The 26,634-nt window shown below is 39.5% G+C and overlaps 2 protein-coding genes across 8 annotated transcripts in view; one reads left to right on the top strand and one right to left on the bottom strand.

The window, feature by feature from the left end:
* The window catches only part of Slc23a1 (solute carrier family 23 member 1), a 31,180-nt gene extending 16,583 nt beyond the window's left edge, over nt 1–14,597 (top strand). For 3 of the 4 annotated variants that reach the window (XM_078046081.1, XM_005327267.4, XM_078046049.1), the window contains one exon: nt 2,247–5,327. The gene's annotated coding sequence lies outside the window, so the exon portion shown is untranslated. Of the gene's footprint in view, nt 1–2,246; nt 5,328–14,516 lie in introns of those variants that run through there. The other variant, XM_078046060.1, reaches the window with a different exon arrangement.
* Nucleotides 801–22,910, bottom strand: Paip2 (poly(A) binding protein interacting protein 2). 4 transcript variants are annotated; one of them, XM_078046109.1, is made up of 5 exons: nt 22,754–22,895; nt 7,337–7,417; nt 6,641–6,804; nt 4,237–4,416; nt 801–1,829 (listed from the first exon to the last, which is right to left on the bottom strand). In XM_078046109.1, exons 3-5 carry the CDS (start codon nt 6,776–6,778, stop codon nt 1,773–1,775), a joined length of 375 nt encoding a protein of 124 aa, XP_077902235.1. In that variant the 5' UTR covers nt 6,779–6,804; nt 7,337–7,417; nt 22,754–22,895; the 3' UTR covers nt 801–1,772. The 4 variants fall into 4 exon arrangements, with proteins under 4 accessions (XP_077902235.1, XP_005327323.2, XP_013215019.1 ...); XM_005327266.5 differs by lacking the exon at nt 7,337–7,417 and having other exon boundaries at nt 22,754–22,910; XM_013359565.4 differs by lacking the exon at nt 7,337–7,417 and having other exon boundaries at nt 22,720–22,895.
* Between the last annotated feature and the right edge of the window lie 3,724 nt (nt 22,911–26,634).

The raw sequence follows: 26,634 nt of genomic DNA, 5'->3' as shown, positions 1-26,634 counted from the left end.
TGCGCACTCACGCAGTGGTGCACACCTATAATCCCAGTAATTTGGGTGGTTAAGGCAGGAGGATCTCAAGTTTTGTAAGTTCAAGGTAAGCCTCAGCAATTTAGCAAAGTCCTAAGCAACTTAGCAAGACTCTGTGTCAAAAAAAAAAATCAAAGGGGTGGAAATGGTGGTTAAGTATTTCTGGTTTAAATCCACAGTACCCCCCCCCAAAAAAAATACCCTCATTGAGGCTTTGAGTGTAGCTCAGTGAGAAGTGAAACCCCTAGGTTGTATCCCCAGCACTTCAGGGTGTGAGGAAAGATTACTGGTGCCTCTCCTCACAAAGAATATGAGCCAGACATGATTACATGGCCCTTCTTCCTAATTTCTAGTCCAACAATCTCAAGAAAATTTTTTTAGAAGGGTGTATGAGATTTACTGAGATTATACTATAGTAAGGTCACCATTGTATTGGTCAGTCATAATTCTTTTTGTGGTGCTGGGATTTGTGCCCTAGGCAATAACTCTACAATTGTACTACATCCCCAGTCCAGTCATAGTTTCATTTTAAAATGGCTGCTTACGAATGTCTTTACATTGCAGTCTTGGGCAATAAAAAGCAAAGACAAGGCAATAGGGTTTATTTTAGTGCTGTACTAACAGATATTTATATAGCAACATACTTGCTACTATGGATTCTAAAAAATCCTTCTCTAAGCACATTTTGCCAGCAGGGTTGTCCTGAGGTATTGGGCCCATACTCAAGTGAATATCACCACTGGAGAATCTGCAGTCTAGCATCAATAAACACAAGCATCAGCTCAGTTCTACCATTATTTATTTTTTTAAATATTTTTGAAAAAATATAATTTTTTTACAATATTTTCAACTTAAACACTATTCACACTGAACACGTATGGCAGCTTAACCTACTCAAATATGAAGTTTAAGAAGCCAAAACTGTTCTAGCTTTGTTAAAAGAAAAGTTGTGCTGCAGACTATTGTCGTGATGGTTATTTAACAAAGCAAGGAAAAGCACCACTCAAATTATGTTGCAAATCTCTTTGTTCAATTGGGTTATGGGTTTCTATTGGTCCTAAGTTAGACTTCACACAGGTATGAATGGCTGTGATGCAGTGACTCCTCAAGAGATGCAATTCTCAAATCACATACTTCCTCAAATGTAACATTAGGAACAAAATTTGACATTTCTAACATGATAACATACCAGAAAAGCCAGGACTAACTCTTACCTGATCACTACCTTGTGTAAGCTTAGTCATTAAAGACACACTTGTCTCTAATGAATTATTTTTAAATTAACAGACCTTCTTCAGAAAAATTAGATTCTTTTTGATGACGACAAATAGAACTGAGAAATCTGCTTAGCAATTAGGACTTAATTTAAATTTACTCATTTTACAAACTATCAACATCAACAAATGTTAGTTAATCCTAAGGGACCAGTTTAGCCTCAAAGACAACAATTCAGTAAGATTTAGAGGTCATTTAATTTGGTGCTTTGTTACAACTTGACTGGTGCTTCTTTCCTTGCTGTCTTTACATTAAGCCAAGGGGCCAATTCTATTTTTCAGTAAATGTTTGACAGGTTTTTACTTAATAACAGTCTCAGCACTTTTATTAAGCATGCAAGACTAACAAAAACTTTGGCAATGCATAAGTGTAACACAGTGACAAGAGAGAGCTTTTACAATTAAGTCTTCTAATACTGCCTTCACAGTGTGGAAATTGTGCTACATCCACCAAAAGAGGGCCCCGTCTACTCAAATATTTTAGTACTTCACCCCAGGAACAAACTCCTTTGCATTTGGATTCAGATTGCTCTTGACCTGGAAAAAAAGTACATAAAAAAAAGCAAGTTCATTACAGATGGCTTCAGATACTCAGAATCATTCAGCCTAGCAGCAAAAGTATCTTCCAGAAAAATATAAAAAAGCAAGAACTAGAACAGTAAGGTTTAACTTAAATTGTATCAATTTTCTAAAGAGAAAGCAGCAACTGAAACTAAGTTTGCTTAAATGTAATCAGAAACCCACTACCTTCATATCTAAAGGAATAGAACTGATTAAGAAATTCTGTAAATTTAACTGAAACCTTTCTTAAAACACTTTTATATTATGCAAACATGTTAAGCTTTGAAATGATTAAAATAACCTAGGCATTGTTGATGGATTAATTTTACTTTCTGATCCTCACTGAAAACATGGAGTTGTCTTTCTACAATTGCTATCTTCTAATTCCCACAGGAAGCATGGTATATAACAGCAAAAGAAAACTACATGGGGGAGCCAGAAGACCTAAGTATGAAATCCCAGCTCTGCCTCTATCTAACTTCTTGTGTAAGCTTGGATAAATCACTGAGACTCCATTTTTGCATCAATTAAAAAAAAAAAAAGGGAGGGAGGATCCTGGGGCTGGGGTAGTGGCTCAGTGGTAGAGTGCTTGCCTAGCATGTGTAAGGCCTTGGGTTCGATTCTCAGCACCACATATGAATAAACAAAGTAAAAAAAAAAAATCCATTGGCAACTTAAAAATGTTAAAAAAAAAAAAAAAGGGTGGAGTGGGCCAAAGTCTCTAAGAGCTGTAAAGACTTGTACTAACATTATGCTATGTTTTTTTTAGTACAAGTCTTTACTTTCCTAAGCAGATATATCTGTGTATAGGAAGAACAGCTGGAAATTCTTCTCTACCACATTTTGGATTCCAAGTAGATAAAAATAAAAAGAAGCCAGGACAGATTCCAAGACCTAAATATAGGCATGCTGGTAGAGTTTTACACTAATTTGAACCCTATGTCACTTAGACCAAAACATAATATTAAACATCATACTGGAGCAATAATTTTAGTTTCATAATTTATACTTGAGCATCTGCTTAACATGCTCAAAGCACTGGGTTTAACCCCCACACACATACACACACACAAAAGTAGCAGTGTACAGTTTAAATAAAAAAGCAGTATACTTGAATGTACAATCTCTTGGCTACAGAAAAGTTAGAACAAATTAATCTCAGGCTGAGTAAAACAAAACAGTTTCTATACTAAGGAATTATACGGGGTCCCAATTACAATTATATATTAAACCTGGCAAAGGGCTTTACTCATCAGGGCAATCAGGATTATCTGTGACTTGAATAATGTAGTCATAAGCAAGCATGTCCCAACAAAGTATAAGATCATAGATGTGTTCAATTGGTTATCTTTATTTACTGCAACAAAATATGCCATAATGTAAATTTTAGTGTTCTCCAAACAGTCCTTTAGAAGAATAGTTTCTAAATGTCTGATGGGTAGAATAGCTGTATAATGAATTCTCTGGGGTGCTTCTAAAAAATTAACATGCCTAGAAGATTAATGCTCCCAAGCTTACAATGCACAAGAGGAACTGATTTTTAGTTTTGAAGCTTCATAAGTAATTATCAAGTACAGATTAGGAAACAAAGAAAGTGAAAGACAATTGCAAAAAACACTTCAGAGTCCACTGAGTAGGAGAAGCAACCAGATATTATAAATATGGACTAAAAGGCAAATATTCAAGTCAGGTGTGGGATGTACACCTGAAATCCAGCTAGTCAGAGGCTCAGGAAGGAGGGTTGCAAGTTCTAAACCAGCTTCAGCATTAGCAAGACACTGTCTCAGTAAGGCTGGGGATGTGGCTCAGTGGTTAAGTGCCTCTGAGTTCAATCCCTGTACCGCACCCGCCCCCCCCCCCAAAAGTCAACATTCAGACCTAGAGAAAATTGTTTGCTTTCAGAAAAAATCATTTATTTAACTTTAGCAAAGGACTCATAAATTTCTTCCTTAGTACTAATGTTATCATAATTCTTGAATAAACTTTTTACTGCAAATATATTAACATTGATGAAACACTAGAAATACAACTGTATGTTCCTTTTCTGCCAAGAGCTTGTAAAATCCTTACAATATCACAGTTCTAATTAGGCTACTTTTGCAAAAGCAAGTCCCATGGTAATATCTTGTATTTTTCTAGATCAACTCTTAAAAGATCTTTAAATATTCTAGGGCAACACCATGACTTAAGAGCAGTTGCCAAGATTTCGGTTAATTGTCTAAGACTGGATAGTGTTACCAAAAGTCACTCCATGTCATATGTGACATGGGAGGCCTCTGTAAGGGGAAGATATGGAGAACTCTTCTTAAACAGATGATGGCCGGCTTTTCCACTTATGAGAAAGATGACCTAGGATCTAAAAAGATGAAAAAATAACTTTTACCACAAGATCTTCCAGAGAAGAGCCATCACTGATAACAAGGTCATTAAACTGGTCTTGGATTTGGTCCATTGTTTGTGGGAGATCTCGAGCTGGAATAAACCACTCGTGTTCCTCTTCCTCTTCCAGCATTTCCTGGAAACAGCGCTCAATAAATTCTTCTTCCCACAACTCCTCTTCTATCTAGATTTACAATAAATAAAGGATAATTTGTAGCACACTTGTTAAGTTTTAACTAGGAATGGCTTAAAATATCTTAACTAAGCTATTTAAAACCACAATGACACCAGGCATGGTGGTGTATGCCTGTTATTTCAGTGATGTTGGAGACTGTGGCAGGAGGACTGTAAGTTCGGGTTTAACCTTAGCAATTTGGCAAGACACTGCCTCCAAAAAAAGGGGACTGAGGATGTAGCTCAGTGTCCTTAGGTCCAATCCCCAGCACCATAAATAAACAAATAAATAAATAAATAGGGGTGGGAGTTGTGGCTCATTGGCACAGTATGTGTGAGACACTGGGTTCAATTCTTAACACCACATAACGAATAAAGTAAAGGCATCTGTCCATCTACAACTACAAAAAATAATTTAAATAAAAATAGTTAACAATGTTTGGGGTTGGTGGGGGCAGACAACTCAGTGGTAGAGTACATGCTTAGAACGCACTAGGCCCTAGGTTCAATACACATACACACACACACACACACACACAAAAGGTACTAGAGATTGAACCCAGGGATGCTTTACCACTGAGCTACATTCACAGTTCCACAATTTTTGAATTTTGAGACAGGGGCTTGTTAAGTTGCTTAGGGCCTCTCTAGGTTGCTGAGGCTGGTCTTGAACTTTGATGTTCCTGCCTCAACTTCCTGAGTAGCTGGGATTACAGGCATGTAATTTTTTTTTTTTTAAATATAAAAGTAAAAATAGTGTCATGCTTTCTACTCTACTTCTGTGCTAAAGAAAAATAAATGCTTACCATAAATATCAAGAAGATCTGTTTAGGGTTTTTCTATGTCTTTACTTGTATTACCAGAATACATTTTTCTTATTGAGGATGGCAGGTAAGAAATAAAGAGAGTTCTCTTGAGAAATATGTATCAGAGTTATCTGTGATATCTAAAACTATACAAACTCATCCTACCCAATGTCTAGGGGTAGAGTCAGGGCATGGGTAATTAAAAAAACAAAACTGGGGGCTGGGGTTGTGGCTTAGCGGCTTGCACATGTGAGACCCTGGGTTCGATCCTCAGCACCACATAAAAATATATGAATAAAATAAAGGTATTGTGTCCAACTACAACTAAAAAAAACAAATCAAAAACAAAACAAAACAAAAAAAAAAGAAACCAACAACAACTGGGTGTGGACGTGCACGCCTGTAATCCCAGCTACAGGGAGGCTGAGGCAAGAGGATTACAAATTGGAGACTCAATCTCAAAATTGAAGAATAGGGCTGGGCATGTGAATCAGTGGTAGAGGGCTTCTAGGTCAATCCCTACTACCCAGAATGGGGAATGGTGACACTTCAACTGACCCTAGCATGTCTGAGGGCTGGGTTCCAGCATTAAAAAGAAAATTAAATACACCACCTGATACTTACTGAAATAATACTAAACTGTTTTACTCTGGAATGTCTATCAATGCCTATGGAGAAGCTAAGTTAGCTACTGATTACCAAAATCCTAATCAGGGGAGGAATGAAAAAGTAGATGAGAAGAGATATCAGAGTATCAAAATAAAAGACAACATTTATCAACATATGAGAGTTCTCTAAAGAGAAAAGTGGGACTGGGGATGGTGGTGCACACCTGTGATCCCAGCAACTCAGGAGGCTGAGGCAGGAGTATCAGGGGTTCAAAACCAACCTCTCAGCAACATAGTGTTCCCCTAATCAAGTTTGCCAGATCCTGTCTCTAAGTACCCCAGCAAAAAAAAAAAAAAACAAAAAGAGAAAAGTGGTGCCAGATTTTTCAGGATGATCAGATAAGGGATCTCAGCTGAAATTTTGTACCCTAATATGTGTCCATTTGTTCTTGATTCCTGGATTTTTTTTGACTTGCAGTGTAATACAGCAATCTGACTGGTGTAAGCCAGTGGTTTTAAAACTTGACTGCTCACTAGAATTGTCTGGAAGCTTTTGAAAAACAGGTTCCCAGGCTCTACCCTAATCCTCCTGAATCAGAATTTCCAGGGTGGAATACTGAAACATACATGCTCTCCAAGTAATACCAATGAAATATTAAGCCTGGTAGTAATCAGAAGCTAATTAAAATAGGAGTAGTGAAAAAAATCCACACATTTAATAAATGACAAGATAAACACATTTCAGTGATAGGCACAAATCAATCATATTTTACAGGCAATAATAGCTATGAAAAAGTACACATTTGTATACAAAACTAACTTGTCTGTTGAATTCTTCTTCATTTTCCATCCACATATACTCTGCAAATGGATTGTCATCTTCATGAGAATGACCGTTAATAATCACATCTTCATTGATGATGCTTGGGCTAGTACTGCTGCGACTTGGATCTTTCATGGTTGGCGTTAGTTGTCGTTTTTAACCTTAAAAGTAGAACAATACAATTAACTTAGTTATTCTTTCAATCTTAGCATCTATTATTATCTATTATTAGCTATTGTAGGTACATGATCTATTAAGTAACTGGAAAGCTTCCTATTTTTTCCCCAAATGATCTTAATGATTAAAATATCTGAGATGCCTAGTGCTGTGGCACATGCCTGTAATCTTGTTGGTTTGGGAGGCCAGGGCAGGAGGATGTTGAGTTCAAAGGCCAGCCTCAGTAACTTAGTAGGGCCATAAGCAATTGAATGAGATCTTGTCTCAATAAATAAAAAGGGGGAGAAAAAAAGAAATAGCAGAAACTGGGTGTCATGGCACAAGCCTGTAATCACAGTGACTTGAGAGATTGAGGCAGGAGAACTGAAGGTTCAAGGCTAGCTATAGCAACTTGGTGAGGCCCTAAGCAACTTAGTGAGACCCTAAGTTAAAAAAAAAAAAAGGCAGGAGATATAATCCAGTGGCAAAACATCCCTGGGTTCAATACCCAATATCCAAAACAAACAAAAAAATCACCTGTAATCACAGCTACTTGGGAGGCTGAGGTATGACTGCAAGTTTGAGGCCAGTCTCAGCAACTTAGTGAAGGCCTAGGCCCTGTCTCAAATTAAATAAATAAAAAGGAACTCGGTGGTTAATCAATCCCTAGGTAAACAAAAGAAAAATCAAAGTATTAAATTACTTATATAAAATCTCCAAATCATCATATTTATTTTTCAATGTCCTGTTTATATTTCAAAAAAAAAGCACACCTGGAAGACTTAGTCTTAAAGTGATGAAAATCAAAAAAATTTTTTTTCTTTTCTTTTTTTTTTAATTTTGTTTTTTATTATTGTTGGTCGTTCAAAACATTACACAGTTCTTAATACCTCATCTTTCACAGTTTGATTCAAGTGGGTTATGAACTCCCAACTTTACCCCGTATACAAATTGCTGTATCACATCAGTTACCCTTCCATTGATTGACATATTGCTTTTCTAGTGTCTGATATATTCTGCTGTCAGTCCTATTCTCTACTATCCCCCCTCCCCTCCCCTCCCCTCCCCTCCCCTTTTCTCTCTCTACCCCTTCTACTATAAATCATTTCTTCCATTTGTATTATCTTGTCTTACCCCTCCTTTCCTCTTATATATCATTCTCACTCCCTTTCCCTCCCACCTCTCATCCCTGTTTAATGTAAATCTTCTTCTCAAGCTCTTCGTCCCTACCCTGTCCTTGTTTACTCCCCTTATATCAAAGGGGTCATTTGGTATTTGTTTTTTAACGATTGACTAGCTTCACTTAGCATAATCTGCTCTAATGCCATCCATTTCCCTCAAAATTCTATGATTTTGTCGTTCCTTAATGCAGAGTAATACTCCATTGTGTATAAATGCCACATTTTTTTTATCCATTCATCTATTGAAGGGCATCTAGGTTGGTTCCACAATCTTGCTATCGTGAATTGTGCTGCTATGAACATGGATGCAGCAGTGTCCCTGTAGCATGCTCTTTTTAAGTCTTTAGGGAATAGACCGAGAAGGGGAATAGCTGGGTCAAATGGTGGTTCCATTCCCAGCTTTCCAAGAAATCTCCATACTGCTTTCCAAATTGGCTGCACCAATTTGCATTCCCACCAGCAATGAACAAGAGTGCCCTTTTCTCCGCATCCTCTCCAGCACTTATTGTTGTTTGACTTCCTAATGGCTGCCAATCTTACTGGAGTGAGATGGTATCTTAGGGTAGTTTTGATTTGCATTTCTCTGACTGCTAGCGATGGTGAGCATTTCTTCATGTACTTATTGATTGATTGTATGTCCTCCTCTGAGAAGTGTCTATTCAGGTCCTTGGCCCATTTATTGATTGGGTTATTTGTTATCTTATTGTCTAATTTTTTGAGTTCTTTGTATATTCTGGTTATTAGGGCTCTATCTGAAGTGTGTGGATTAAAGATTTGTTCCCAGGATGTAGGCTCCCTATTTATCTCTCTTATTGTTTCTTTTGCTGAGAAAAAACTTTTTAGTTTGAGTAAGTCCCATTTGTTGATTCTAGTTGTTAACTCTTGCGCTATGGGTGTCCTATTGAGGAATTTGGGGCCCGATCCCACAGTATGTAGATCGTAGCCAACTTTTTCTTCTATCAGATGCCGTGTCTCTGATTTAATATCAAGCTCCTTGATCCATTTTGAGTTAACTTTTGTGCATGGCGAGAGATAGGGATTCAAAATTTTTTTTCTTGATACCAGGGATTGAACTCAGGGGTACTAGACCACTGAGCCATATCCCCAGTCCTTTTCTCTAAAGAGACAGGGTCTGAGTTTTTAGCACCTCGCTTTTTGCTGAGGCTGGCTTTGAATTCACGATCCTCTTGCATCAGCCTCCTGAGCTGCTGGGATTACAGGCGTGCCCCACTAAAACCAAATTAATTTTAAAACTGATTTCAACAAGTCCAGAGATTGAAAGTAAAAACAAACCAATGCCTTAGGCCCTCAGTCCACTGTCATTAAGTTTCTTCAGAGTCCACTACCTTATTTGCTTTTTTCCAGGTCTACAATGAATTCCTCTGTGTCTGGATTTCACTGAAATACAATTTTAAGCTTTTTAAAAATTTTTTGGCAGGGGGTGGATATTAAGGATCGATTCCAGGCTATTTTGTACCACTGAGCTACACTGCTGGCTCTTTCTACATTTTCTATTATTTCTAGAATCTGAAACATAATGCTTTAACTTTTAGCCTACAATGTATCAACTAGGTTACATCATGTTATCAGCTATTGAAGAGATTCTAAAAAACCCAGACCTACTATTTGATACTACTTCCACTCAAATAAAAAGATATTAATTAGGCAGTGGTGGGATAGGGTAGTGTGTGGCCTATGCCTGTAATTCCAGTGGTTCAAAAAGCTGAGGCAGGGGTTTGAGGCCAGTCTGGACAACTTAGCAAAACTGTGTCTTGAGAAGGGTTGGGGAGATGCACTCTTAGGTTTAATTTCTAGTAGTGGGGGGAATGGGTGGGAGAGGCAGATTCAGACTGAGAGTCATGTGCCAGAGTGTCAGTAGAGTATTGCTAGGCTTGGTGGCACATGCCTATAATCCTAGCAACTCAGGAAACTGAGACAGGAGGACATCAAGTTTCAGGCCAGCCTCAGCAATTTATCAAGACCTTGTTTCAAAATAAAAATAAAAGCCAGCCTCAGCAAAAAGCAAGATGCTAAGTACTCAGTGAGACCCTGTTTCAAATGAAATACAAAATAAGGCTCGGGATGTGGCTCAGAGGTTGTGTGTCCCTGAGTTCAATTCCCAGTACCAAAAAAAGTTGAGTGAAAGGGCTAGGGATATGGCTCAGTGCCAGAGCACTTGCACAACATGCACAAAGTCTGGAGTTTGATTTCCAGCACCTTCCCCCCAAAAAATGTTTGGATGAAATAAACTATTTTGATGACAAAATAGTTTGACTAAACAGCAATCAGTTCCTCTACAGAAAATTACTCATTCTTCTAAGTCAAGTTACCAAACACTTATTTATGTTCATCTTCAAATGAATTACATTTTAGGTTTTCCTCAATAGCTATTAGTAACAGGGATTGACCTTGCTTTGCAATTTACTTAATTACATCTCAACCAACCATTAAGTTTAGCTATATTCTCTATTGTACAGTAGCTCTTTATTTATCATTTCCCAACTTGTATACTATCCCAACTTATATCAACTAAATCCAACCTTCCAAAAGACTACCATATCAGTAAGTATTAGCATAAACCATCTTTTTTCTTTAACCAGGGATTGAACTACTCAGGGACACACTTATATATATATTTTTTTAATACACTTTTTAGTTGTAGATGGACATAATACCTTTTTTTTTAATGTGGTGCTGAGGATCGAACCCAGAGCCTCACATGTGCCAGGCAAGTGCTCTACCACTTAGCCCCTGCTCCAGCCCCTATGTCTTTAATTATTAGAAAAAATAACAGAGAAAAATTAAGTTTAGGGCTGGTGATGTGGCTCAGTAATTAAGTGTCCCTGAGTTCAATCCCCGGTAACCGCCCCCCCCCAAATTAAGTTTAGCACCAAGAATAGAATATTCAATATTGAGCTGGAATTAAAAAATTAAAAGTAGTAACTCTATGTCTAAAACATATACATGTAGAATAGTCCTAACTTGCTTTTAAAAAATGTTCTACCGGGGATAGTGGCGAACACCTGCAATCCCAGCAGCTCGGTAGGCTGAAAAAGGGAGGCTAGTTCAAAGCTAGCCTCAGCAATTTAGCAAAGCGCTAAGCAACTCATTAAGAAACTGTTTCTAAATAAAATACAAAATAGGGCTAGTGATGTGGTTCAGTAGTAGAGTGCTTGAGTTCAATCTCTGGCACCCCTCCAAACAAAATGTTCTAACTGCCAGGTATGGTGGCACAGGTGTGTAATCACAGCTATTGGTGGTGGAGGGGCTGAAGCAGAAGCGGCACAGTTCCATGCCAGCTTTGGCAATTTAACGAGACCCTGTCTCAAAGTGAAAAATGAAGGGCCTGGGGATACAGCTCAGGTGGTAAAATGCTTGCCTAGCATGCACAAAGTCCTGGGTTCAATCTCTAGTACTACCAATAATAAATAAAATAAAAAGAACCAGGGATATAATTCAGTGGTGGAATACCCTTGGATTTAATCCCCAGAACCAAAAAACAAACAAACAAACAAAAGGCTTCCACTGACTAAAGTTTACTTAAATAAACACAAAAGCAATCTCTCTTTTTTAAGTTTGTACTAACAATAAAAATCTGACTCAGCAAATTCCAGAGTCAACAGGGAACTCTCTCCTTTCTTCTTTGATGCTCACCAGTAGAGAATTAAAATATAAACAGTAAGTAGCAGAGACTAATCCCCCCAACCCCTCTTGAGGTCAGATTTTTGCCTATCATCACCTCATCAAACAACCTGTGATTTCAGTATACATCCCAATGAAAGATAATAATTAATAATAATCTGTCAAGCAATGTCTGGAAAACAAATCAAAACTGAAGTCATCAAAAATGATCTAAAGGGCTGGGGATATAGCTCAGTTGGTTGAGTGCTTGCCTTGCATGTGTGAGGCACTGGGTTCAAAATTCTCAGCACCACATATAAGTACATAAATGAATAAAAATAAAGTTAAGTACATAAATGAATAAAATAAAGGGCCACTGACAACTTTAAAAAAAGCCCAACAGCTTAGAAGACTGAGACAGGAGGATCTTCAGTTCAAAGTCAGCCTCAGAAATTTAGTAAGGCCCTAAGCAACTGAGACCAACCCTGTCTCTAAATAAAATATAACAAGGATGTGGCTCAAGCGGTAGCATGCTCGCCTGGCATGCGTGCAGCCCGGGTTCGATCCTCAGCACCACATACTAACAACGATGTTGCGTCCGCCAAAAAATGAAAAATAAATATTAAAATTCTCTCTCTCCTCTAAAAAAAAATGTGTGTTCCTTCCTTTCTAAAAAAAAAAAAAGAAAAAAAATAAAATATAACAAAAGGCTGGGAAGGCTGGGGATATGGCTCAGTTGGTAGAGTGCTTGCCTTGTATGCACAAGGCCCTGGGTTTAATCCCCAGCAGGATAACCCCCCCCCCATGTGGCTCAATGATTAAATACCCCTGGGTTCAATCCCTCGTACCAAAACAAAGAAAAATCTAGTAACCAAAACACTTCCTATGGCTTCCATGTGGCAATGTGATTACAATCCCAGTAACTCGGGAGGCTGAGGCAGGAGGATCACAAGTTTGAGGCCAGCCTGGGCAACTTAGCAAGACTCTGTTTCAAAAATAAAAAATAGCAGCAGGGATGTGGTTCAGCAGTACACAGGGGTGGTGGTGGGGGAAGTCTCATTGATGGAGGCATTATGATCAAATTCATTTCAATAATGAAGAAACTTGGACTTAAGTGACCTGTTCTAGGTTACACATCAGTGAACCACAGAGATAGCAGGTACCTGGTCAAGTCAAATCAAGGCACCAGGTATTCAAGGCTTTTTTTTAATTATTATTATTTTTTATTTGTAGATGGACCTTTATTTTTGTTCATTTATATGACATGCTGAGACTCAAACTCAGTGCCTCACACATACTAGACAAACCCTCTACCACTGAGCTACAAGCCCAGCCCTCAAGGCTGCCTTTATACATACCATTTTTTAAAATATTTTTTAGTTGCACATGGGCACAATACCTTTATTTTATTTGTCTTGTTTTAAATGTGGTGATGATGGGCTAGGAATGTAGCTCAGTTGGTAGAGTGCCTGCCTCGCATGCATAAGGCCCTGGGTTTAATCCCTAGCATCGCCAAAAAAAAAAAAAAGATTAATTGTGGTGCTGAGGATTGACCCCAGTGTCTCACACATGCCAGGCAAGTACTTTATAACTGGGCCACAACCCCAGCCCCTATACATATTATTTTTTAAAAATATTTTTTAGTTGTAGATAGGTATTATACCTAAGGATGAAACCCAGTGTCTCACGTGCTAGGCAAGAGCTCTACCACTAAGCTACAACCTAGCCTCTATATATCATTTTGATTGAATTTGAATACTCATTAGAGTATTGAATTCAACTAGCCTAGAGCCAGGAATGGTTGTATGACTGCAATATCAGTATCTCAGGAGGTTGAGGGAGGAGGATCCCAAGTTTGAGACCAGTCTCAGCAACTCAGAGAGACCCTGTCTCAAAAAATAAAAAGGCCAAGTATAGTAGCCCAGGTCTGTAATCCCAGTGGTTTAAGAGGCCAAGACAAGAGGATTTTGAGTTCAAATCCATCCCCAGAAATTTAGCAAGGCGCTAAGCAACTCAGCAAGACCCTGTCTCTTGGGGGCTGGGGATGTGGCTCAAGCAGTAGCGTGCTTGCCTGGCATGCGTGCGGCCCGGGTTCGATCCTCAGCACCACATACCAACAAAGATGTTGTGTCCGCCGAGAACTAAAAAAATAAATATTAAAAATTCTCTCTCTCTCTAAAAAAAAAAAAAAAAAAAAAGACCCTGTCTCTAAATAAAAATATTAGAAAAGGGTTGGGGAAACTGCTCAGTGGCTAGGCACCCCTGGGTTCCAGTCCTCAGTACAAAAAATAAAGTCTGTGGTGGCTGAGTGGCAGCACTCACATATTTGTTGAAAACAAAAATAAGCCAGGAATCATCTCTAGTTCCATCCATTTTCCTGCAAATGACATAATTTCTGTTTTCTTCATGACTGAATAAAACTCTACTGTGTATATTTAAATAAATAAATAAATAAATAAAAGCCAGGAACGGTGGCACACGTCTATAATTCCAGCACCTTAGGCAGGAGGACTGCAAGTTCAAAGTCAGCCTCAGCAACTTAGTGGGGCCCTTGGCAAAAGGGCTGGGGATGTGGCTCTGCGGTTCAATCCCCTTGTATACAATCCCTGGTGCCTAAATAAATAAATGCAGCAGCACTATCATTTGGGGCAAGCAACAGACAAAGCAAATAAAATTTGGGGAAAAAAGCCAGTGAGGAAATAGTCTGAGCACAAGAGGTTTGGGAAACCTGAAATGCCATGGGCAAAAAAAAATCTGAGAAAACCCTAGGCTCCCACCTCTGACTGACTTTCAGGTTCTGCACATGTGGGAAGTGAAGGCTGAGGCAGAGTTCTATACTGTCCAAGTGCTGAAACTGCCTCAACACATTGAGCCCATTTGTGAAGACTTGCAGAGTTTTGTTTTTTTGTTTTCAGGTATTTAAAGAAATCTCTTAAATCACTAAGCTGACTACTCTTCTAATGAAACAGAAACCTTGATGGCGAGACATACAAAAAGAGGACAAAATTTGCAAAGCATTTCAGAAGGTCACTAAACAGACAACTACAAAAAGTAAGTAAGTAATCCTGGGGAGGGTAGAATATAATTTCCAGAGTTACCTCATTATAATATCCAAAATGTCATTGTCAAAAAAATTATGAGATGTGCAATGAAACAAGAAAGTATGTGCCAGGTATGGTGGTGCCTAAAGCAAAGGCAGGAGGATCACAGGTTCAAGGCCAATCTCAGCAATTCAGTGAGATCCTCAGCAATTTATTCAAGACCGTTTCTCAAAACAAAAACAAAACAACAGTAAGAACAAAGGGGCTAGGAATGTTACTCAATGGTAAAGCACCCCTGGGTTACCAAAATACAAACAAACAAACAAACAAACCCAAAACCATTAAAACTGGGGCTGGGATGTGGCTCAAGCATGCGTGCTGCCCAGGGTTCCATCCTCAGCACCACATACAAAGATGTTGTGTATGCCGAAAACTAAAAAAAAATAAATAAATATTAAAATTTCTCTCTTAAAAAAAATCTTTAAAAAAAAACCCATTAAAACTATCAGAATATACATTTAAAACATTACAATTTTCAGCATTAATCTCATGAAAATGAGACTTTTTTTTTACTTTATTTTTTTTAAGTTGTAGTTGGACACAATATCTTTATTTTCTTTATTTTTATGTGGTGCTGAGTTCCACCCTCACATGTGTTAAGTGAGCACTGCTCCACTGCTGAGCCACAACCCCAGCCAACTTTATTCTTTTTTTTCCCCCTTCTTTATTTTTTTATGGTACTGGAGCTCAAACCTAGGGCCTCCCAGATGTTAGGGAAATGCTCTGCCACTGAGCCATATAACAGCCCTTTTTATTTTGAGGTCTTGCTAAATTGCCTAGACAGGCCTCAATGTGGTAATCCTCCAGACTCAGCCTCTCAAGTAGCTGGGATTACAGGCATGTGCCACGATGCTCAGCTCATTTTGAAGAATTTTAAAGCTATAGAAAAACTGAAACAGTACAATGAATACTTTTGCTATAGTTTTCTCTAATTTTTTCCTTAACTTGTGGATAAATTGCACCCTTAGGGCCTTGCATCATGCTCTTTCATTCTCAAATATTTCAGCCCCATCACCTTACTGTTTTGATATGCATATTTTCTTCCACACTTTCTTTTGTAGTACTGGGGATTAAACCCAAGCCCCCAGCATGCTAGGCAAGTAAGTGCTCCACCACTGAGTCACACCCCTAGCTCCTTCTCAGACTTGCTTTAGAATCATTTTGCCAGAATAATCTACCATTTTCATTACATTGCAATTTAATCAGGATTGATATTTTAATATTATGTCTTCTGGTCAGAAAAGATGGAATGATATTCTGATTTTAGTCTTAAAACACACATGGAGATTTCTTTTTCCAATTATGGTGGGCTAGATTATATGCATCAGTCTTCCAACTGGAAAGTAAAAGTGATGAAAAACTTTTTTGTTGTTTTTGGTAAAAGGGACTGAACCAGGGGTTCAGGAGTGCTAAGTGGAACTTTCAATCAATGAAAGCAATGAGGGCTTTTGTTTATTAGACTTCTGTGGGTTGCCTCCTTGGCTGACTCATGGGGCAAGATGCACAAAATTCAAATTTGAGGGCTGGGGATGTGGCTCAAGCGGTAGCGCGCTCGCCTGGCATGTGTGCGGCCCAGGTTCAATCCTCAGCACCACATACAAACAAAGATGTTGTGTCCACCAAGAATTAAAAAATAAATATTAAAAAATTCTCTCTCTCTCTCTCTCTAAAAAAAAAAATTCAAATTTGAAAATCTAACAGCAGGAGATTCTCCTTATCTACTCTAAACTGGAACCTCAAAGGGTAGGGCAGTCTCAAGGTAAAGATGAACCCAAAGAAATTCATACTGCCTACCAAGTTGCCTTGGCTCTAGCAAATCAAGAAAAAAAAAGTCCAAAATGTTCTAAACCATGAAGTGAGTATAAGGTGGTCTTGAACTGGTAGTGTCCTGGTGCCTGATAAAACCAAATATAAAGGACCAAGGCATGATGGCACTTGCCTGTAACCTCTGCAACCCTTTAACCCTCCTCAGAAGGCAGGAGGGTTAAAGTTTAAAAGGGCTGGAGACTGGGTTCAGCAATAGGATGCTTCTAAGTTATATACTCAGTACCAAAAAAAAAGAAATAAATAAAAAGGGTTAGGGGTGTTAACTCAGTGGTTAAACACCTCTGGGTTCAATTCCCATTACTGAAAACAAAACAACCCTATCTTTGTTTTACTTAATAAAATATATATCTATAAATTTTCCCTATAAGTTTTTTGTTGTTTTTCCTTTGGTACTGGGGATTGAACTCAGGGGCACTTTACCATGGAGCCACATCCTCAGCTCTTTTTGAGACAGGGTGTTGCTAAATTGGTCTTGAACTTGTGACCCTCCTGCCTCAGCCTCCAAAATTGCTGATATTACAGGTATGCACCATCATACCCAACTCTTTTGGTTATCATCTAATGCAACAATTTCTTCCCTTTTTTTGCGGGGGGGGGGGGAGGGGGGGTGCCGGGGACTGAACTCTGGGGTACTGAGCCACATCCCTAGCCCTATTTTGTATTTAAAGGACAGGGCCTCACTGAGTTGCTTAGTGCCTTGCTTTTTGCTGAGACGGGCTTTGAACTTGATATCCTCCTGCCTCAGCCTCCTGAGCTACTAGGATCACAGGCATGTGCCACTGCGCCTGGCTGATTACAGTTTCTCATCTTATGGTATAAAATGCAACCATAAAAATTTTTGGAATTTATTATAAATTTATTTGCATAAAATTATGAGTACATGATTACTTTTTGCAAAACGTTCCTTGGGCCTAAAGAAAAGCATACCTATAATCCCAACAAGTCAGGAGGCTGAGGCAGGAAGATGGAAGTTTAAGGCCAGGCTGGGCAACTTAGTGAGATCATGCTAAAATAAAAATTTTAAAAAAGTCTGGTGGTATATCTTAGTGGCAAAGCATCCCAGTACCAAAAAAAAAAAAAAAAAAAAAAAAAAGGGAAGAATAAATGATTTCTAAGACACAAATGTAATATGTACATAATAAGTTAATAATTTTCACTTGATCTGTGAAATTTTTAAAGTACCTTATTCAAATCCTCCCCTATAATAGTATTATTTGACCCAGTGTACAAATCTTCACTAAATTGTTTAGACTGGGCCTTGAACTTGCAATCCTCCTGCTTCAGCCTCCTAAGTCACTGAGATTATAGGTATACACCACTGTGCCTAAAGTGTTTGTTTATTCATTTTTTGTGGTACAGGAAACTGAACCCAAGGGCATTCTACCACTGAGCCACATCCTAAGCTAATTTCATTTTGAGACAGAGTCTTGCTAAGTTACCCATGCTAGCCTGTATCTTATGATCCTCCTGCCTTAGCCTCTCAAGTATAGGACCACAGGCAAGTGCCACACTGCCCAGCTGACTTTAATTTAAATGGAGCATTTCTTCGAAAGGTTACCTGCAGACATATATGTCCAAGCCACTGACTGCATGTCCAAAAATGCCTATATATTTGAATACAAATTTTAGCTTGATGAATTCTTCAACTTCTGTCCTTTAGGTCAATAATCAGCCTTTTTATATTATTCCAAGTTTCACTGCTGCAGAAAACCAGTTTTCTTTGTAAACATCTTAAACAGAATTTAAACTTCTTTTTTGGGGGGGAGGGGCGGGGGGTTGTACTAGGGATTGAACCCAATGGCACTGTACCACTAAGCTACATGCCTAGCCCTTTTTAAAAATTTTAAGATGGTATATCACTAAGTTTCTGAGGCTAGCCTCAAACTTGCAATCTTACTGCCCAAGCCTCCTGACTCACTAAGATCATAGGCATGTGCTACCATGCCTGGTGACAGCTAAGATGTTTTAACACTTAAAGAACAATTTTATCTCTATTAATGTTTCCTGAAAGCCAGCAAAACCTTTCAATTTACAAACTCAAGTCTTTACTAAATTACTTCTTCAGCTGTTTTTTCCCTACAAAAGTGGCTTTACTGACATACTGGTTTCCAACAGTGTCCTTTTATTCACTATAAAATTTCAAAACATAGCTTCAGCTCTTAAGAATTCTCGGGGGGATATAGCTCAGTTGGTACAGTGCTTGCCTCAAATGCACAAGGGTTCAATCCCCAGCACAGACCCCCTCCCCCCCAAAAAAAACTCATTTGGGGCTGGGAATGTGGCTCAAGCAGTAGCGTGCTCACCTGGCATGCGCGGGGCACTGGGTTCAATCCTCAACACCACATAAAAATTTTAAAAATAGGGGGCTGGGGATGTGGCTCAAGCGGTAGCGCGCTCGCCTGGCATGCGTGCAGCCCGGGTTCGATCCTCAGCACCACATACCAACAAAGATGTTGTGTCTGCCGAGAACTTAAAAAAAAAAAAAAAAAGATATTGTGTCCATCTAAAACTAAAAAATAAATATTAAAAAAATGTAATCCTGGGCTGGGGATGTGGCTCAAGCGGTAGTGCGCTCGCCTGGCATGTGTGCAGCCCGGGTTCAATCCTCAGCACCACATACAAACAAAGATGTTGTGTCCGCCGAAAAAACTAAAAAAATAAATATTAAAAAATTCTCTTTTAAAAAAAATGTAATCCTATCTACTAGGGAGGCTGAAGTAGGATGATCACATGGTCAAGGTTAGCCTGGGCAATTCAGGTGAGATCCTGTCTCGAAAAAAAAAAAAAAGGCTACGGGTGTACTCACTAGTAAAACCCCCAGGGTACCATCCCCAGTACCCCCCACCAAAAAAAAAATAATTCTCCTTAAAATTTGAATAGAATTCCCTTCTGATTCTTTCATTAATTTGCCTTTATAGGCATCATGTTATTCTCTAGGACTCTACTTTGAACTATTGTGACTTTTTTAGTTACACACACACACACACACTTTTTTTGGGGGGGAGGGGATCAGGGATTGAATCCCAGGGTGCATAACCACGGAGCCACATCCCCCTTTTTATTTTTTAGTTTCAAACAGTGTTTCTGAGGCTGGCCTCAACCTCATGATCCTCCTGCCTCAACCTCCCAAGTCACTAGGATTGTAGGCATGCACCACCGTGCTCAGTTTTTTATTTTAATTTTGGGCAGTGTAAAATAACAGTTGGAAAAAAAAAAAAACTATGGATGCTGAGACCAGGCTGCCTTATTAGCTTTTATGACTATGGATGGGCAAGCTATTTAATCAGAGTCTGTTTCCTAATCTGAAAAATGAGCAATAATAAAAGTACTAAGGTAGAGCACCTGGCACATAATAAGTACTACTGTCTATCTTGGTGTTTATTAAACATTTGTAGAAGTTAAAAGTTATAGAGTAAGGTACAGGTAAAAGTCATAGGTATTAAATCTGTAGGAATGAAAAAATACCATAGACAAATCCTAGTCAGGCCTGGCATGGTGACCCACATTTGTAACCCCAGCTACTTGAGAGGCTTAGGCAGGAAGATGTCAGGTTCAAGGTCAGTCTGGGCAACTTTGTGAAAAATAAAATCTGAAAAGGGTGGGGATGTAGTTCAGTGGTAGAGTACTTGTGTAGCACATACAAAGGCCTTGAGTAGAATCCCCAATACTGCAGGGGGAAAAAAAATCTTAAAGGCTATAACCCTAATTTCCACTGTAATATAACAAAAGGAGATTACGTGAAATGGCTCACCACTCCCACTGTCATTATTATTAGAAGCTCAAGCACATCATAAACACTATCCTAACTTATACAAACATATAAAAAATAAGCAGGGGGGGCTAGGGATATAGCTCAGTTGTTAGAATGCATGCCTCCCACACACAAGGCACTGGGTTCAATGCACAGCATTTCTCTCTCTCTCTCTCTCTCTCTCTCACACACACACACACACACACAGCAGGAATTAAAACTCTGCAAACCTGTGCCACTCAATATAGCAGCCTAATTGTGTATAGCTATCTAAATGAATTAAAATTCAGCTGTTTAGCTGCAAGAGCCACATTTCAAGTGCTCAATAGCCACAATTATGTAGGTAATAACTACTTTACTGAACAGAACTGTTGAAAACAACAAGGAAATTACAAAAAAAAAAAAGTTATCAGAACTGAACTTTTAGGCTGTATCAAATACAAAGTACTAATGCACCCATGAAATGGGTGGTCACAAAGGAAATGTCTTAGACAATCCTAATCTTGAGCCAGAGTGAGAAGAACCAGATCCAAAGCCTATGCCTAACCTATGCCACTAGCCACCTACAGGATCTGCCATGTTACTAAATCACATGCAGTTCAGTATAACAGTTAGGAGCACACACTATTCAGACTATGTGGTTTTGAAATCTAGCTCTTACTATCTATGTGACATTGGGCAATACTTCACATCTCCTATTTGTTAGCTTTATTTTACAGTAGTGTCTATGACATAGAGAAATGGAGAATTAGTCAATATTTGTAAAAGCACTTAAAACAAGGCCTGACATTACTAAGTGCTATGTATTTGCTAAATACAATAACCTCTCAATCTTCTATTTCCTCAGTTTCAAAATGGGCAATATAAAATTTGATCTATCTATTTCACAGCTTTTCATGACAGTAAATATGAAAAGTTTATAAATTACTAAGAGTCATAAAGGGATACATGGACCTGAATAAGACTTATTGAAGGAAAAATCAGCAAAAAAATATGTCCCAAAGTGGTTGGAAATTACCTACTTCAATTTGAGTTCTCAAATAGTAATATGACCAGCCTTTTACTGTAATATAACATTTAATCTATTTAACTATTAAATCTCCATTCCCCCCCATACCCTTGAGAAACATAAACAGGCTATAATTTTCAGGAAAGTCACCTATCTTTATTTGTGAGAAAAAAGAAATTTGTTCAAAGTCACATCTAACAAATTACAGACTGATTTGACCCAAATATTCTTTCACAAAACAGAAACAGACCTCAAAAGAGCAAACAATGGGAGTCACATTAAAAATTCTTTGCCACCCTTTCTTTACCTGTTTACAAACATAACCTATAGTCGAAATTTCAAATGTCATTTAATGAAAATGAGTACCTGATTAGGTTCTCAAATGAAATTTGTGAAAAGCAATGCCACCAAGGTACAAGAAAAGATTAGCTAGCACACTCAAAACAGAAATTTGTCTTTTGTTGAAATAAAAGTCAACGTCTATCAGCTATGTAGACCTTCTCCTAAGGCAAATTGGAAGCCAAATTCTCTCTACTTTGAGATTTCCCTGAGGAATGGAGCTGTAAAATCAGGAAAAGCAAAACAAAAGGAAGCAGGGTACCTTTTAGGAGTCATTAAAAAAAAAAAAACAAAAAACCCTGCTGGCTACAGCAATAAATGTTTTCAAAACATTAACCACACCACAACTTTCCCACATCCCACTTTTTGGTTTTGGTGAGGGAGGAGAGCAAGTACATATTATTTAAAGGTAAGAGGAACAGAAACAAAGAATGTTGGGCTCTTAAATTTATTAATCTCAAAGCCCTCCTAGAATAAGAATTCTCAGTACCCTCAAAGATTATCCGATCTGGAGCATGCGACAAAATAAAACTAGGAGGCAGGGATGGTTAAGAAATGGGAGAAGAAATCAGAAAGGTAGAAGCCCGCCTATGGTTGCAGAGTGCAGCCCTAGGAAGCCTCTAGCCCGCCAGCCCGCGGGTCCCTCCGCCCCTCTCTCCAATCCTAGTCTCGGCAGGAACACGCACGCGCAGCGAGTAGGGGCTGCGCGTGCGACGCGCAGGCGTAAAGTGGGTAGAAACAATGAGCTTTGTTGCCGAGGCGGTAGAGGGGGGCAGGGGAGAGGGTAAAACGGGTTGGGGGGAGGGACTGGGGTTGAGGAACGGGAGAAAGTGCTATCCCGGCAACCCCCGCGCGCGACCGAGGACCCGGATAGAAAGCTTCGAGATCCAAATCATAAATGACAATGGGAAAAAAAGCGACGGCCATTTCTCAAAAAAGAAAGAAATGAAGTCGGCCCAATCTAATCCCTCAGACTAGGTGGACATAAAGCAGGGAACAACGAAGGCCATACAGGACTTGGTGGCTAACAACCCGGAGGACCCTTTAGGCCCCTCAGCAGTCGCGGAGGTGGACCACCAGAGGCGACGCACCCTTTTTGCTGCTCCGCCCGAAGGGACCCCTCACCCAGTGCACGGCAGCGGGGACGGCAGCCAACGAATCCTGTCGGCCTCCGCGGATCTCCACAAGCAGCGCCGCTCCCCCGCTCGACGTGCGCTTCGCCCGCCGCCTCCCTTCTCCAGTCCAAACAAACACCCCAGCCCGGAAGTGACTTCACTTCCGCCGCCGGCGGCCCCGCCCTCTCGTTCTGTCAGCGTTGCCCTCCTTAGGCCGCTAGAGAGCGCACCGGAGAACGCGCGCCTGCAAAGGTCTCTTGGTCTCTTGAGCCACTCACGTGTGCGTGTGCAACGGCGAGGGACCGCAGGGTTTTATGAATAGTCCTGTCGCATTCTCTCTGGGAGGCAGGACTGGAGAGAAGACACTGTCCCATACCTGCCCAACCTTCGAGAATGGATACAGAGAGTGGAGGAGCTGGGGACTAAGATACACAGATGTGGACTCTACAGACCTCAAATACATACGAAGAACATCTAGTTAACCCAGCAAACACACCCACCCAGACACACACGCGGAAAGTAATACACAGTGTCACAATGAGTGACATATACCGACGTCACATCGAGATCCTTACACAGAAAAATAATAAAGACACTGACAGAAGAATAGTAACTGATCACAAAGCTGTATGTGCAAACGCACCAACAACTTCTTTTTTGTTTGTTTTTTTTTTTTTACACCAACAACTTCTAAGTCGGACCTACGCAGACAAAAAATATCAGTAAGTGGTTCCCAGCCTGTGGAGCTGCCTTTGAGTCTGAGAGAGAAAATGCCTAGGGTAGAAGGGTTCAAGAATTTCCTAGTCCACGATCCTTGGTGAATTGGGACCTATGCCTTATTGTTAAGCATGCTTCCTTGCTATCATCGTTGGTAAGCTTCAAGATATATTTCTAGTAAATATATATAAAGAACATAAATGATAAATAAAACATCAATGATAGGTAAAGAGAAGTACCTGTGAAAACAAACAAAAAAATGGATGTTCAGATATGTATACTCCATATTTGAAAGGGGACATACAAACCCTAGTAATTTCTTCCCTCTGGGGAGGGAAAATGAACTAGGGAATGAATACAAAGAATTATATTTTTTACTCTTATAAACTTTGAATATTTCAAAAATCATATGCTTGACTGGGAAAAGTGGCACATACCTGTAATCCCAGCATCTTGGGAGGCTAAAGCAGGAAGATTGAGAGTTCAAAGCCAGCCTCAGCAACTTAATAAGGCCCTGTCTCTAAAATATGAGAAGCCAGGTACAGTGGTATCCACCTATAATCCTAGCAGCTCAGCAGTCTGAAACAAGAAGATTGCGAGTTCAAAACCAGCCTCAGCAACTCAAGGAGACCCAGTCTCTAAAAAGAAAAAATACAAAATACAAAATAGGGCTTGTGGTTGTGGCTCAGTGGTGGAGTGCCCCCAAGTTCAATCCTGGTACCAAAATAAATAAACTAAAAAATCAGATGCTGGTGCCAGGTGCAATAGCACATGCCTATAATCCTAGAGATTTGGGAGGTTGTGACTTAAGGATCACAAATTCCAGGCCACCCTCAGCAATTTAGTAAGGCTTTAAGCAACTTAGCAAGGCTCTTTCTCAAAATAAAAAATAAAAAGGTTGTAGCTCATTGATAAAGTGCCCCTGGGTTTAAACCCAGTACCAAAAAAATTAATAAAATAAAAAATAGAAACGTTTATAATATCCACTTAAATTTAAAAATAAATCTCCAGAGGAAAACTTGAATCCAGAAACAAGTTTATTTCTCCTCAGGGCAATTTTCATTCATTGAAAAATGCTCTGGTCCAGCCCACAGCCTCCCAAAATCAATACAGGTATTATGCTCTAACCCCTGGTTCAACCATTTTGTCCACATTTACAGATCTATATCCTAAACTGGGAATGAAAAGAAAGCTAGGAACTGGGAGAAGGTGAGCAAGAAATGAAAGATGGAGACCAGGCAGAGATAGACAGGAGAGTTTATTTGTCAGAGCTGACAAATAAAGGCACATCTCTCAATAGACCGAGAGAGGCAAAACAGGCTTGAAGTTTAGAACTTTCATGGGGCAGACTCAGGGATTAGAGCTGGGCGAGTCCTAATGCTGGTGGTTAAGGATGAGGTTGGTATGAAGGAGTGATGAGCCTTTGTCAGAAATGCCTTTAGGCAGGAAATTTAAGAGAAATTTTTCTTAAAATGGTGGCTGTCACTTAAGATTGCTGTTCAAATACTAAGCAAGGAACTTACAGGGAGGAAAGGTTTGACTTTGTTGCCTGCTGAGCAAAAGAGATGGTGCTGTTTTGACAGTCTGTGGTATATGATTCATTCAAAGGGGGCTGGTGAGGAATCTGGAAGGTAGGCAATCAATCTGAGACTAGAAGAGGTATAAAGAGAACAAAAATCAAGGTAGATATTTAAATAATTTGTAGTTGACCCAGATACTCTTAGAGGCTAATCATGAGGTTACTGAACTCATTATTTAGTAACACAAACCTTTTAATTTATTATAATGGTAATATTTTAAAAATTTGCTAGGGGCTAGGGATGTGGCTCAAGTGGTAGTGTGCTCACCTAGCATGTGTGAGGCACTGGGTTTGATTCTCAGCACCACATAAAAATAAAGATATTGGGCTGGGGATGTGGCTCAAGCGGTAGCGCACTCACCTGGCATGCTTGCGGCCTGGGTTTGATTCTCAGCACCACAAACAAAACAAAGATGTTGTGTCCGCCAATAACTAAAAAACAAATATTAAAAAAAATAAAAATATATTGTGTCCACCTAAATCTAAAAAATAAATATTAAAAAAAAATTGCTAAACCCTGGTTTAGTTTCAAGTGAACAAGTCAAAGAACTATGCTATTTAAACCCATACAAAGGGAGTTATAATATCAATTCCCTGATCACAGAGCTCACCATCATGATTGAGAAAGTTTGATGGACCCGGTTATCCCTTGGCATCCTCGAGACATGAAGAACCTCTGATGGCTTGCAAGATGGACTTTAATACAGTGATGCTGCCAAGTGTGGTAGTACACACTTGCACTCCCAGCAATTTGGAAGGCCGAAGCAGGAGGATTACAAATTCAAGGCCAGCCTCAGCAAAATTTGGTGAGACCCTAAGCAACTTAGCAAGACCCTGTCTCAAAATTTAAAAAGGGAATGCTGGTGGTGATGATCTACGAATGAAAAACACTGTCAAAAGCTGGGCATGGTGGCTTTCCCCTATAATCCCAGCTACTTGGAGGCTGAGGCAGGAGGATCACAAATTCAGGGACAGCCTGGGCAATTTAGCCAGGCCCTGTCTCAAAACAAAAAGTTGAAGATGGAGATGTAGCTAAGTGCTAAAGAGCTGGCGTAGGAGGCATGTAGCCCTGGGTTCAATCACCAGTACCACACACACAAAGACCAAAGGCTAAGAAGTTCACTAATGATGAGGACAGACACTGCAATCAGACTAGCAGAGATCAAGCTTGAAGATAATGTAGAGCCAGCTGGGTGCAGTAGAGAACCCCTGTATTCCCAGAAGTTTGGGAGGCTGAAACAGGAGGATATTGAGTTCAAAGCCAGCATCAATGATGGTGAGGTGTTAAGCAACTCAGTGAGACCCTGTCTCTAATTTTTTTTTAAATATTTATTTCCTGTCTCTAAATTTAAAAAAATAAATTAAATAGGGCTGGGGAGGTGGTTCGGTGCCCCTGAGTTCAATCCACAGTATCCCCCCGCAAAAAAAAAAAAAAAAGAATGTAGAATTAACCTGTTTGGTTCATAGAGTAACAATCTTAAGATGGAAGTTTAAAGGCTGGGGCTTAGCTCAGTGGCAGAGTGCTTGCCTAGCCTGTGTGAGGCAATGGGTTCAATCATCAGCACCACATAAAAATAAACAAAGGCATTCTGTCC

This window comes from Ictidomys tridecemlineatus, chromosome 1, assembly GCF_052094955.1.
Source record: "Ictidomys tridecemlineatus isolate mIctTri1 chromosome 1, mIctTri1.hap1, whole genome shotgun sequence".
NCBI classification, from domain to species: domain Eukaryota; kingdom Metazoa; phylum Chordata; class Mammalia; order Rodentia; family Sciuridae; genus Ictidomys; species Ictidomys tridecemlineatus.
Note: the sequence above shows the minus strand (reverse complement) of the source record. Positions and strands in the feature narration are given on the sequence as shown.

Excerpts from the sequence above, each read along its gene's own strand:
- Paip2 (XM_005327266.5), bottom strand. The coding sequence starts at position 6,778 with ATGAAAGATCCAAGTCGCAGCAGTACTAGCCCAAGCATCATCAATGAA. Across the intron at positions 4,417-6,640 it reads AAGAAGAATTCAACAGACAA|ATAGAAGAGGAGTTGTGGGA; the intron begins GTTAGTTTTGTA and ends TTGTAAATCTAG. Across the intron at positions 1,830-4,236 it reads CTTCTCTGGAAGATCTTGTG|GTCAAGAGCAATCTGAATCC; the intron begins GTAAAAGTTATT and ends CTTTTTTTCCAG.